General features: G+C 37.5%; 1 protein-coding gene and 1 pseudogene across 51 annotated transcripts in view; one reads left to right on the top strand and one right to left on the bottom strand.

Moving 5' to 3' along the window:
* MYCBP2 (MYC binding protein 2) overlaps nt 1-13,001 on the bottom strand; it is a 286,856-nt gene that overhangs the window by 18,509 nt on the left and 255,346 nt on the right. For 47 of the 50 annotated variants that reach the window (XM_054252281.2, XM_054252292.2, XM_054252284.2 and 44 more), the window contains 6 exons: nt 12,752-12,850; nt 5,846-5,926; nt 4,345-4,611; nt 3,366-3,649; nt 1,805-1,901; nt 409-528 (listed from right to left, as the gene is read on the bottom strand). In XM_054252281.2, the coding sequence (XP_054108256.1) occupies nt 409-528; nt 1,805-1,901; nt 3,366-3,649; nt 4,345-4,611; nt 5,846-5,926; nt 12,752-12,850 (948 nt within the window). The remainder of the gene's footprint in view (nt 1-408; nt 529-1,804; nt 1,902-3,365; nt 3,650-4,344; nt 4,612-5,845; nt 5,927-12,751; nt 12,851-13,001) is intronic. The other 3 variants (XM_054252282.2, XM_078342035.1, XM_008980676.3) reach the window with 1 other exon arrangement.
* Nucleotides 9,381-12,235, top strand: LOC103787766 (lysine-specific histone demethylase 1A pseudogene; annotated as a pseudogene). The gene has a single exon (XR_013524158.1). The product of XR_013524158.1 is annotated as a lysine-specific histone demethylase 1A pseudogene (transcript).

The following is a 13,001-nucleotide window of genomic DNA, read 5'->3' as shown; positions in this document are numbered from 1 at the left end:
AGTAAGTTATAGGGCTCTACATGAGGAACAACCAGGTATAGGAGGGGTGTTGTCTCCAATGGGCCTTTGGTCTATCACAGAATAATGCCGGCACTAAACTTAGTGTGGTAAGCTACAGGAAATAGATCATTAGAAAGACAACACACAATGTACAATGTAATTAGCTTTTTCTAACCAGTGTATCCTCGGCTTCCTAAACAATAACAAAAACAAGTGACACAAAACACATAACAGTGAAAAGTAATTAGTTCATAATAGAAAAGCCCTTTATACTTTTTTAACATAGTATTTAGTTAAAAAATAATTACATTGACTTAGTGATTAAAATCTGTTTAAATCTACTGCTGAAAAACAGCATGCAATGATACAGACCAAATTTAAAATAAAAGAAAACAAAGCAAAACCTACTCTAGTTGTTGCAATACATCTCACTGGAGACCTAAATTCTTCTTCCATCTTGGTCAAGGCAATGATGGTTTCTGCAATAGCATTTTTTGTTACTCGGGACCAAGCTTCTGAGAGATGACCCTATTAGCAAAGCAGAATATTTTAATAAGTAACCAGAAATGTTTTCCATAGTAAATTCTTTTTTCTTAAATAACATCTCTCATCAAAAGGAAATATTTATTTTTAAATGAGACATGGAATGTTAGATCATGGGTACAGACTTTTAAACTAAAATTTCTTCACAATCCTATGGAAAATTCAACTTCTAATCATTATTTTGATATTTAAAAACAAATAAATAAAAGAGATTAAGTTCTCAGTACTCTTTTCCTGGAAAATCAAGGGTAATTCCTCTTACAGCTGATAAAAACATAACAGTAGTACTAAGGTTATCTATCTTTGAGAAATTTTGTTACTTAGCATACAATTTACATACTGAAGCTAACTGCTTTAGATGAGTGTTACTGGAACCTAAAATATAAGCAAGTTCAAACTGCAACTACCTTTATTTGCTACCTCGATTTGTAAAGAACAAACATTTAACTATCATAGAATTTAGGTGTTCCTAAATATTACTCCTAAATATTTTAATCCAGTGAACACCCTGAGAAAGTCTGTGTTTACCACAAAGGTTGAGAATATGTCCATGATGTTGGGAAAAGTGATAGAACTTCATCTTTCACCCAGAAAATCCTCCCACTTCCCATATCCACGTGATTTAAGGGACAATTTAATTCCTCCTCCTCCTTCTCCTCTAACATGACTTCTATTCCCTCTGTCTCTCAGGGACCTACATTCCACACAATATCTTGTCCTTCTCAGGCTGGCCTCCTAGAAATACAACAGAAGGTGTGGAAAATGATGAGGAGCAACTAATATGAGACAGGTATTCTGTGGAGTAACTCCCTGTCCTCTGCACTCCCAGATCTCCTCTGGAAGCCACCATCTTAAGACAGATGGTATAGGACCTTAATAAAGAAGAATAAACGCTTTAAAAACCATGAGGACTGAGAAGAATGAGAAACTTCAACTTTTGAGAGCTCTCTTTCCCTTTTTTCCCTTTAGGTTTTTGGAATCAGGCTCTTTCTTAGGGTCTGAAAGAGCATATTTTACTTTATTAGATTTTAAAGTCTTGAATGACTTAGGTAACAATTCTCACATAAATTCACTGTATATAAATGACAGATTTATCACTCACTGAAAAGACAAACAGCATGATAGTTAAATACTACAAAATAGTCTTTCAGAAAAGGGACACTAATGTATATCTCCTATCAATTCAGCAGAGTAAGCTGTTCTGTCAATCAGATTCCTGCTGCATTTCACTGACAAAACCATCAGAAGAATGCGAACTTACTGCTGCCATATCCTTGATAAGCTTAATGATGATCTCTGAGATCTGGGTAGGAGTTGAGCCCTTCATCCACCAATGACTTTCACCTCGTCGGAGATAACTACAAAGAAAAATTAGCTCTTATAATAAAGCCAATAAATTATCAGTAGTAGTTACAAATTCAAAAGATGAAAATGTTATTTCAGAATGCGGCATTTTAGATATTTAAGTGACTGGATCAATTTAAGCATTTAAAAAGAAAATTCATGAAGCCATCATAGCCCCAAATCTAGCTCTTCAATCCCAAAACAGCAGTTAAGGTGATTTGCAATCCCTTTCAAATATTTCTCTCTGCACATTACTTGTGTGTGCATCTTTTAGAAGTGCAGTCCAGGGACCACACACAACTTACTTCTAGTGCACATGCAGATAATATGGAGCTTGTGCCAAAATATAAATCCACTGTATCACTAAGCACACTACTATTTAGTTCAACTGATTTTATACAGGATATAAAGTTTATTTATTGCAAGATAATATACAGGAAAAAAGTGATGCAATGATTAACATTCTCATGTTACCTGCATGTTGTCATGGATTGGCTCTACAAGCAGCACTGTTTGAGCTGTCTCTAATTCTCTACTGTTACAATCACAGAACTTCCTTGCATATATATGTTGGTGCAAATGTATGAAAGTTTTAGAAGTAGAATTGATAGGTCAAAGGATACGCATATTTAAAATATAGTTAGATATTATTAAACAGATATCTAAAAATGATGCAGCAATTTGTATCAGATGAAAATGCTGTTTCCTCATAATGTTGCCAAAGCATCAAAGATATTTTGCAATGATTTTAATCTAATATTTCTCTAATTAGTAGTGAGGTGTTTTCACTTGTTTACTGGCATTTATAAATTTTTTTCTGTGAACTGACTGTTCTTGTCATTTCTTATTAGTTGTTTGCCTTTTTAAAATTGTAGTCATTCTAATATTATGCTAGTAAGTCATTGTCTATTATATAGATTTAAATATTTTTCTAAATTAGTTGCCTATATTTTAAAACATTTACATATTATCACCTATCAAGTAATTTTCATTTTTATACAGCCAAATCTATAAATATTTTCCTACATGATTTTGGGTTCTGTGTTTTGCTTAAGATCTTTCCAAACTGAAGATTACAAAAATATTCTTCTATAATTTGTCCTAGTACATTAAAAAAAATGTACATAAAACTTTAATTGACCTGAAGTTTACTTCATTCCCTCGTTTATTTTTTTTAAACGTATTACCTAAAACTGAAGTTTACTTTTGTATATGATGAGAGGGAGGTATCTATAACTTTTTTCAACATGGATATCCAAATATTCTGCCATCACATATTCAGCCTACTTTCTATTCCCCACTAATTATAAATGGCACTTTTATAATATATATGACATTCTTTTTATGTATGAGCCAACTGTTTATGGATTTTATTTGGTGAGTAAGCTAGCAAGGTAAAATTTGAAATTATATCTTAAATTTCTGAACAGTAGCTCACTCTATTCTGTTTTAGTACTAAACTAGAAGCAGTAACTAACCTGGAATTGAAAATCATTGGAAGAGTAACTGTTGTAACTCCTTTGCCCACAGTGGTACCAGCTGTTCCTGTGATGGTGGTTCCTTTGGCTTTAAGCTGTACAGTGAGTGCTTTGGCAATGCATCCTAGAAACATGTCCAAGATACCCAGCTTATTCCAGTCTCCTTTCTCTGTTGAGTGAATGATATCACTGATATCTGCTGGGGGGAGGGATTTCACTCCTATGATGCTGGCCAGACGACTAGGGGTTACTTCAGGCAAAACTCTTCTTAGTAAAGAGGTTACCTGGTAAGAAAAATAAAATGAAAGAATTTCATGTAAAGACTGATGTTCTAAGGTTTTCTTTTCTTTTCGTTTTTAGATAGGGTCTTGTTCTATTGTCCAGGCTGGAGTGCAATGGAGCGACCACAGTTCACTGCAGCCTTGAACTCCTAGGCTCAAGGGATCCTCCCAGCTTGGCCTCCCAAAGTGCTGGGATTATAGGCATAAGTCCCTGCACCCGGTCCCAGGCTTTATTTTCTAATGTACCTAACTACCATTCTGTAACTTCAAAATCTTTGAGAAGAAATATGATTTAAACACTATTTTACATTTAGTGAAGGAAAGAAATATGATATACATACTATTCAAATGGTAACAGTAGTGGTAATTACTAACCCAAGACAGCAAGAAAAAACAATACTTTTTCTTTCTGGTCAGGACTAAACAACATTACATATTTCATGGTACTATGGTAATCAGTAGCCAGAATACTCTTTATCACAGCACATTAATAAAATAAAACATATTTTGTTATTCTATACTCTCATAAACAGTAAAAACAAACAAAAAAGGAGTAAAATATAGGCTCCAAAGAAAATATAACAAAATAACAAATACAATCTATACTTAGGGTCCTTAGATAATTCTCTTTGCATTGCAATTTTTAACCATGTTTCAAGTAACAAAAGCAACGGAAAGGCTGTGGTGTGATCAGTCACCTGTCTCTGGACTCTGGGTGAGGCTGTGTGAAGCAGCGAGAAGAGATCCTGAAGCAGAGTTAGCTGTTGAGCTAGATACTGCCGGCCAACGTTAGAGCCACTCAGAGCTAAAACCATAGAGAGCAGCTCAAAGCAGTAGGCATCAGAGGAGGCATCTTCATCATTTGGCTGAGAATTGGCATTTTCTTTGCTTGATATAGCATGCTCCCATTCTTCACGGACTCGTGTAGCTTCCATGCGAATAGCTTGGACAATATGAGCACACACCTATTTAAAGTTAACACAGGATATGTATGTAAGTATAATTCACTACTCCTAGCAAAACAAGCAAACACAGAACAAGAATATAAATTGATACTCAATTTAATACTATTCTCCCAATTAATTCTCCATCATACGTCATTCTCTTAACTCATCTGAGAAACAATTAAGTAAAGCTTGGGGAAACACAATAAAAATGAAAATATTTAAATCAATTACTATGTGCAAACTGATTATATGCAAGTTATTAATGTGTATGCCTATAGTTTAGCACATCTAAAACCCATTGCCACCTTTTATCACCAAAGGCACTTTTATTCTCATGGTTGACCATTATGTTCATAAGATGCTTTATAGATGGTAAGATTCACAATATTGATATTATACATGACATTTTACAATTGAAAGCAGTTAAGATTCAAGGAAACACTGCTAGAAAGATAAAGCACAAGTAAATTCATGTTGTAGTTTATTGAAAAGCATAATTAATAGTGTTGAAAGTCAAAACAATAGGTTAATTTAAAATCAATATTTTATGTGACTTTTGAGATGCTATTTTTACGCTATCTAGCATCTCATTATATGAACAATATAGTGCTATTTCCTCACCTGATTATATTTAAAAATATTAACACAGGTATAGTTAGCACTGTTAATTGCTCAGCCAACAAACAAAATAACAGGAGGAAAAGAAATATGGGAAATGCAAATCAAATCTGACATAGCTGGGTCTTTGCCACCAAATAATAAATCTACCCATCACAAACAGCAGAAGGTAAGCAAGTTAACATTCATAAGCGAAATCTTGAAAATAGTTGAAGGTATGCCAAAATACTCATTCCTCTCTAGAAAATGGCAAGCAAATTCTGCAGGACCTATAAAAAAGCAAGTGTAGAAAAGCCTTCATAAATTTTTCAAAACACTTTATACAAGCTTGTCCAACCTGCAGCCTGGGGACTGCATGTGGCCCAGGATGGCTTTGAATATGGCCCAACACAAATTCATAAACTTTCTTCAACTATTAGGCGATATTTTTCTTGCGTTTTTTTTTTTTAAGTTCATCAGCTATCGTTAGTGTATTTTATGCGTAGCCTAAGAAAATTCTTTTTCTTCCAATGTGGTCCAGGGAAGCCAAAAGATTGGACACCCCTTCTTTATACCCTAAAAACAGGTAAACAAGCAAATAAACAAACACATACATTAAAAACTAATGAAGACAATGAAATGGCTATTAACCAACCTGTTTTTGTAAGTTAGTCAGCTTACTCCTGCTGAATATGATTCCAACCATATGTTCTTTCAGGTCAGCATCTGATGTTGCCTTTACATAGAAAAAGAAAAAAAATGAAGCTGTCTCTTTAAATAAAATTTGTATATTTGATATTTCAAAATATCTTGAGAAATAATTTTGTGTATATATTTTAAAAGCAAATTTATTTTAAATGGAAGCTTATAATACTAATACAAGGAATAAAGTTTGAAGAAATCACTATTGACCCAAGTGACTATAAAAATAACAAAATCTCTGAGCTTAAGAAATCCAGAGAAGTATATTTTCACTACATAAATTTATTGTCAATTTGAGTCACTGATTAAATCTATTTTTATTTTTATTTTTTTTTAATTAATTTTTTTTTTTTTGAGACGGAGTTTCACTCATTACCCAGGCTGGAGTTCAATGGCACGATCTCGGCTCACCGCAACCTCCGCCCCCTGGGTTCAGGCAATTCTCCTGCCTCAGCCTCCTGAGTAGCTGGGATTACAGGCACGTGCCACCGTGCCCAGCTAAGTTTTTGTAATTTTTTAGTAGAGACGGGGTTTTACCATGTTGACCAGGATGGTCTCGATCTGTTGACCTCGTGATCCACCTGCCTCGGCCTCCCAAAGTGCTGGGAGTACAGGCTTGAGCCACCGCGCCCAACCATAAATCTATTTTTAAATTGTAAACATTATTAGTTCACACCCCAGATTTAACTGTTTGAAGAACAATCCGGGAAAATAACATTCGTTTAAAAAGAAAGCGTCCTAGCAAAACTCTCTGATGATGGTGGTCTTAAATTAAGCTATTCGAACACCAACAGTCATCAAAGAAATGTAACATAAGAAGAAAAATAAAGGCTAAAATTTTATAGGGTTTATTATGTGCATGGTACTCAAGTGCCATATATATATATATATGTACACATATATACACATTAACATATACGTATATGCATGCGCATACACACACATACACACAATTTTATTTAATCTTCACAACAACCCTATAAGGTAAACTGTAATATTTTGCCAACTTTACAGGTAAGAAAACTGAGGTAAGAAACTCCTTTAAGAATCAAAAATGATTCTTGGTTTTACATTTCTTAGGATAGAGAACCACATGAGAATGTCCCTTTTGCCCTAACAATGAAGAAAAAGCTGATCATGTACAAAACCAAAACTTTTTTGGAGCACATCAGAATGTTGAGACCAGCTACCAGGTATAATAAATTCCAAATAAACAAATCCATTTAATTGGATACTTCAAAACTCTTCTTTCGGTACTTAACGACAACAAAAAAAACCAAACCAAAACAAAAACCCAAAACCAGTAAGGCTCTTAATGACTTGAATATTATCGATCAACTCGAATTAACTGATATTTATAGAACCCCTCAAAGAACGACAGTGGAGTTCACAATCTTTTGAAGTGCACGTGGACATTCACTAAAACAGCTATATTACAGGCCAGGATCCAAATGTTAACACTTTTTAAAGGAGTGAAATTATATGAAGTATACCGTTTGACCACAATGAAATTAAACCAGAAATTATTAATAGAAAGCAAACAGGAATACTCCCAAATATTTGGGAACTAAACAAGGTGCTTCTAAATTACCCAAAGGTCAAAGAAGAAATAAAAATGGGAATAAGAAAACATTGTGAATTGAATGAAAATTTTTTAAAAACCCAAAATTTGTGAAATGAGCTAACGTAGTACTTAGAAGAAAGTAATAGCATTAAATACTTAGATGAGAAAAGGAAGGTCTTAGAGTCTATGATCTAATCTTAGACCTTAAGGAACCAGAAAAAGATGAAAAAATGAAATGAAAAGCAAATATAGGGAAATAAATAAAAATGTGAGCTGAAATCATTAAGAAGCAAAAATAGAGGAAAATCAGTGAAACAAAAAGCTGGTTCTTTGAAGGAATCAAATTGATGAACCTTTAGCGAAACTATTCCAGAAAAAAAGAATGAAGACACAAATCACCAAGAGACATCACTACAGATTCTACAGATAATAAAAGGACATAAGTGTATATTATGAACAAATCCAACAGCTTAGATGAAATGAACAAATTACTTGAGAGTCAGAACCTCTCTGAGGTTGGGGGGCTGCCTGCAAAGGAACATGAGAGAAATTTGGGAAGTGATGTGTTTCAAAACTTGGTTGTGGGCTGGGCATGGTGGCTCATGTGCGTATCAGCACTCTGGGATTAATATCAACTGGAGGACTGCTTGAGCACAGAAGTTTGAGAATGGTCAACATAGCAAAACCACATCTCTACAAATATATAAAAATTAGCTGGGCATGGTGACATGCACCTGTAGTCCCAGCTACTTGGGAGCTGAGGCAGGAGGATCCATTTAGCCCAGGAGGTTGAGGCTGCAGTGAGCCATGATCATACCACTGCACTCCATCCGGGGTGACAGAGCGAGACCCTGTCTCAAACAGAACAAAACAAACTTGATTGTGATAATTATTTCACTAGTGTACACAAGTAAAAATTCATTGAATGATACAGTTTAAAATGAGGAATTTTTGTATGTAAATTATGCTTCAATAATCTAACTTAAAAAAATTATTCTCTTAAAAATCATGTTATTTCATGGGCACCCAACTGTTAGTGTAACCTTTCCTATTTAACCTTAACTCCTTAACATATACTCTCCTACTGTTAGGCCAGCCTCTCTGATCAGTCCTTTCTCCCATTCTCTCTACTAATCTCACTCTGATCCCTTCATTCTCTTTCAGATCTAACTCAAGTCCAATATCCCCTAAAAAGCCTTCTCTGACCACTCCAGGGCACAATGATATCAATGTACTCTGAAAGTCTCTGTCATTTGCAATTTTTCCACACATTTAATAACTTGCTTATATGCTGTTTGGTATCTTGTTGATTTCTTTTTGGGGGGTGAGGGGAATGCAGAGGGTTCACAACCAAGAACAGAATGCAAGTTTTTTGAGGGCTTGCCATTCTCACAAGTGTTTAGTACGGAGCTGACATTTGCTAAAATTCAGTTGGTTTAATGGGTAGGTTACAGTCTTATAGTCGTTCAAATGAGATCTCCAAAAGATGTTGAAAGAAGTTACCGGCATTTAAGAAATCTTATTTTTTCAAACGTCAAACAAAAATATGGCAATGATTTGGATACTACTGTATTAGGAAACACAGGGTTAGTCTAGGGAAATCTTTGAAATTTATCTTTGAAAGGGCTGCCAAGGTAATTATTTGCAGCATTTAAAGACACTAGAATACTGAGACTAGTCAGAGTTGACTTCTCTTTTTGGAAACGGATGAGGTACAAAACTCTTAGGTACTGTGTTTTAAGTAAGGACTGAAAAAGTAAAGCAACTGTATTTTTAGAAGAAATTTCAAGAACAATAATAAAGAGTAGTTATTCTAATAAAAATTTACAGAACATGTATGTGATTATATCAGGATGGACACAAAGACCGATTAGACATGGACTTGGTCTTTAAGAAGCTATGGTTCAGGAGGCGGTTCGGACCCACGGAGCTGCCCCTACGGCCGTCGGCGGCCCGGCGGCCCGAGATGTTGTCTGGGAAGAAGGCGGTAGCCGGGACAGACAGTGCCGAGAACGGCCCTGAGGTGGCCGCGCCGCCCGCAGGCCTGTCGGGCCCAGCCGAGGTCGGGCAGGGGGCGGCCGGGGAGCGCACGCCCCGCAAGAAAGAGCCTCCGCGGGCCTCGCCCCCCCGGGGGCCTGGCCGAACCGCCGGGGTCCACAGGGCCTCAGGCCGGGCCTACCGTCGTGCCTGGGTCTGCGACCCCCATGGAAACTGGAATAGCAGAGACTCCGGAGGGGCGTCGGCCTAGCAGGCGCAAGCGGGCGAAGGTAGAGTACAGAGAGATGGGTGAAAGCTTGGCCAACCTCTCAGAAGATAAGTATTATTCAGAAGAAGAGAGAAATGCTAAAGCAGAGAAGGAAAAGAAGCTTCCCCCACCACCTCCTCAAGCCCCACCTGAGGAAGAAAACGGAAGTGAGCCTGAAGAACCATCGGGGGTGGAGGGAGCAGCTTTCCAGAGCCGACTTCCTCATGACCGGATGACTTCTCAAGAAGCAGCCTGTTTTCCAGATATTATCAGTGGACCACAGCGGACCCAGAAAGCTTTTCTGTTCATTAGAAACCACACGTTGCAGTTGCGGTTGGATAATCCAAAGATTCAACTGACATTTGAGGCTACTCTCCAACAATTAGAAGCACCTTATAACAGTGATACTGTGCTTCTCCACCGAGTGCACAGTTATTTGGAGCGGCATGGTCTTATCAACTGTGGCATCTATAAAAGGACAAAACCCCTACCAACTAAAAAGACAGGAAAGGTCATTATTATAGCCCCTGGGGTCTCAGGCTTGGCAGCAGCTAGACAGTTACAAAGTTTTGGAATGGATGTCATACTTTTGGAAGCCAGGGATCGTGTGGGTGGACGAGTTGCTACGTTTCGCAAAGGAAACTATGTAGCTGATCTTGGAGCCACGGTGATAACAGGTCTTGGAGGGAATCCTATGGCTGTTGTCAGCAAACAAGTAAATATGGAACTGGCCAAGATCAAGCAAAAATGCCCACTTTATGAAGCAAACGGACAAGCTGTTCCTAAAGAGAAAGATGAAATGGTAGAGCAAGAGCTTAACCGGTTGCTAGAAGCTACATCTTACCTTAGTCATCAGCTAGACTTCAATGTCCTCACTAATAAACCTGTGTCTCTTGGCCAGGTATTAGAAGTTGTCATTCAGTTGCAAGAAAAGCATGTCAAAGATGAGCAGATTGAACATTGGAAGAAGATAGTGAAAACTCAGGAAGAATTGAAAGAACTTCTTAATAAGACGGTAAATTTGAAAGAGAAAATCAAAGAACTCCATCAGCAATACAAAGAAGCATCTGAAGTAAAGCCACCCAGAGACATTACTGCCGAGTTCTTAGTGAAAAGCAAACACAGGGATCTGACCGCCCTATGCAAGGAATATGATGAATTAGCTGAAACACAAGGAAAGCTAGAAGAAAAACTTCAGGAATTGGAAGCGAATCCTCCAAGTGATGTATATCTCTCCTCAAGAGACAGACAAATACTTGACTGGCATTTTGCAAATCTTGAATTTGCTAATGCCACACCTCTCTCAACTCTCTCCCTTAAACACTGGGATCAGGATGATGACCGAGTTCACTGGCAGCCAACTGACGGTGAGGAATGGCTACTCATGTGTGCCTGTGGCTTTAGCAGAAGGCCTAGACATTAAACTGAATACAGCAGTGCGACAGGTTCACTACACGGCTTCAGGATGTGAAGTGATAGCTGTGAATACCTGCTCCACGAGTCAAACCTTTATTTATAAATGCGATGCAGTTCTCTGTACCCTTCCCCTGGGTGTGCTGAAGCAGCAGCCACCAGCTGTTCAGTTTGTGCCACCTCTTCCTGAGTGGAAAACATCTGCAGTCCAAAGGATGGGATTTGGCAGTCTTAATAAGGTGGTGTTGTGTTTTGACTGGGTGTTCTGGGATCCAAGTGTCAATTTGTTTGGGCATGTTGGCAGTACGACTTCCAGCAGGGGTGAGCTCTTCCTCTTCTGGAATCTCTATAAAGCTCCAATACTGTTGGCACTAGTGGCAGGAGAAGCTGATGGTATCATGGAAAATATAAGTAATGATGTGATTGTTGGCCGATGCCTGGCCATTCTTAAAGGGATTTTTGGAAGCAGTGCAGTACCCCAGCCCAAAGAAACTGTGGTGTCTTGTTGGCGTGCTGATCCTTGGGCCTGGGGCTCTTATTCCTATGTTGCTGCAGGATCATCTGGAAATGATTTAATGGCTCAGCCAATCACTCCTGGCCCATCAATTCCAGGCGCCCCACAGCCAATTCCACAATTCTTCTTTGCGGGAGAACATACGATCTGTAACTACCCAGCCACAGTGCATGGTGCTCTGCTGAGTGGGCTGTGAGAAACAGGAAGAATTGCAGACCAGTTTTTGGGGGCCACGTATACGCTGCCTCACCAGGCCACACCAGGTGTTCCTGCACAGCAGTCCCCAAGCATGTGAGACAGATACATTCTAAGGGAAGAGACCCATGTGCTTAACGCTGTATAAGCAAGGCTCTTCTAGCAATACTAGGTCCCACTGAGAACCTCCCACACTGCATCTGGGCTCCTGATTTGACAAAGGAGCTTGCCTCCTTTGAATGACCTAGAGCACAGGGAGGAACTTGTCCATTAGCTTGGAATTGTGTGCTTCATAAAGACTGTGGCAAGCAAGTGCTGTGAAATAACACCTTAGCCCTTGTTTTTTTTTTTTTTTTTTTTTTTTTTTTTTTGTATTTTGAGAATAAAACTTCATATAAAATTAAAAAAAAAAGAAGCTATGGTTCAGTAGAAGAGATAAAACATGTATGCGGATAAACATAAGAGAAAAACAAAGAAGAGACACATATAGATTACTATGAACTCCAGCAGACAGAAAGCTGCTTTTTGTTTGGGGAAATCAAAAATAAGTTTCATGAAGAAGATAAATCATAAACAAGTTTCATGAAGAAGAGTACTTTTGAGCTGAACTGTGAAGGACAGGGAAAATGGAGGCGGGAAAAGATAAATGATGGGGTATAGCACAGAAATGATTAAGTTAATTTTGTAAATGCCAACAAATGAACCTAAAAACCCAAGGTATAGAGCAAATTTTGCTGTTACTTAAAATACTAGCTAGATGATACATGAACAATGAATTTCTTTTAGATAGTTCCTTCATCCTCTAAGAAAAAATAGGAACTGCATAAAACTGTTATTACATCATTAAAATATACAGCAATGCATGAATTATTTCACTGAAAAAAGAATAGAAAAGGGAAATAAAGATCTTTAGAATACAAATAAATACATTGTATACTTTTTCTTCTCCTTCAGGTGATGACAATAGGGCTTTTTCCTCTTGTTCTGGTGTAGGTTCAGCATCGCCGGAGATGAGCTTTCCAAATACCTGATGAGGAAGATATGCATGTGAGAAGGAATTAATGACAGGCATTAACACTGTAATAGCCAGAGGACTTATTAGCTGATTCTGCAGGTGTTATAATATGCCACTCTTGCTAATATACACCATTACTCTTCTTAATTATGAATGCAACATG

This window comes from Callithrix jacchus, chromosome 1, assembly GCF_049354715.1.
Source record: "Callithrix jacchus isolate 240 chromosome 1, calJac240_pri, whole genome shotgun sequence".
Classification (NCBI taxonomy): domain Eukaryota; kingdom Metazoa; phylum Chordata; class Mammalia; order Primates; family Cebidae; genus Callithrix; species Callithrix jacchus.
This window is presented reverse-complemented; position numbering and strand designations above follow the sequence as displayed.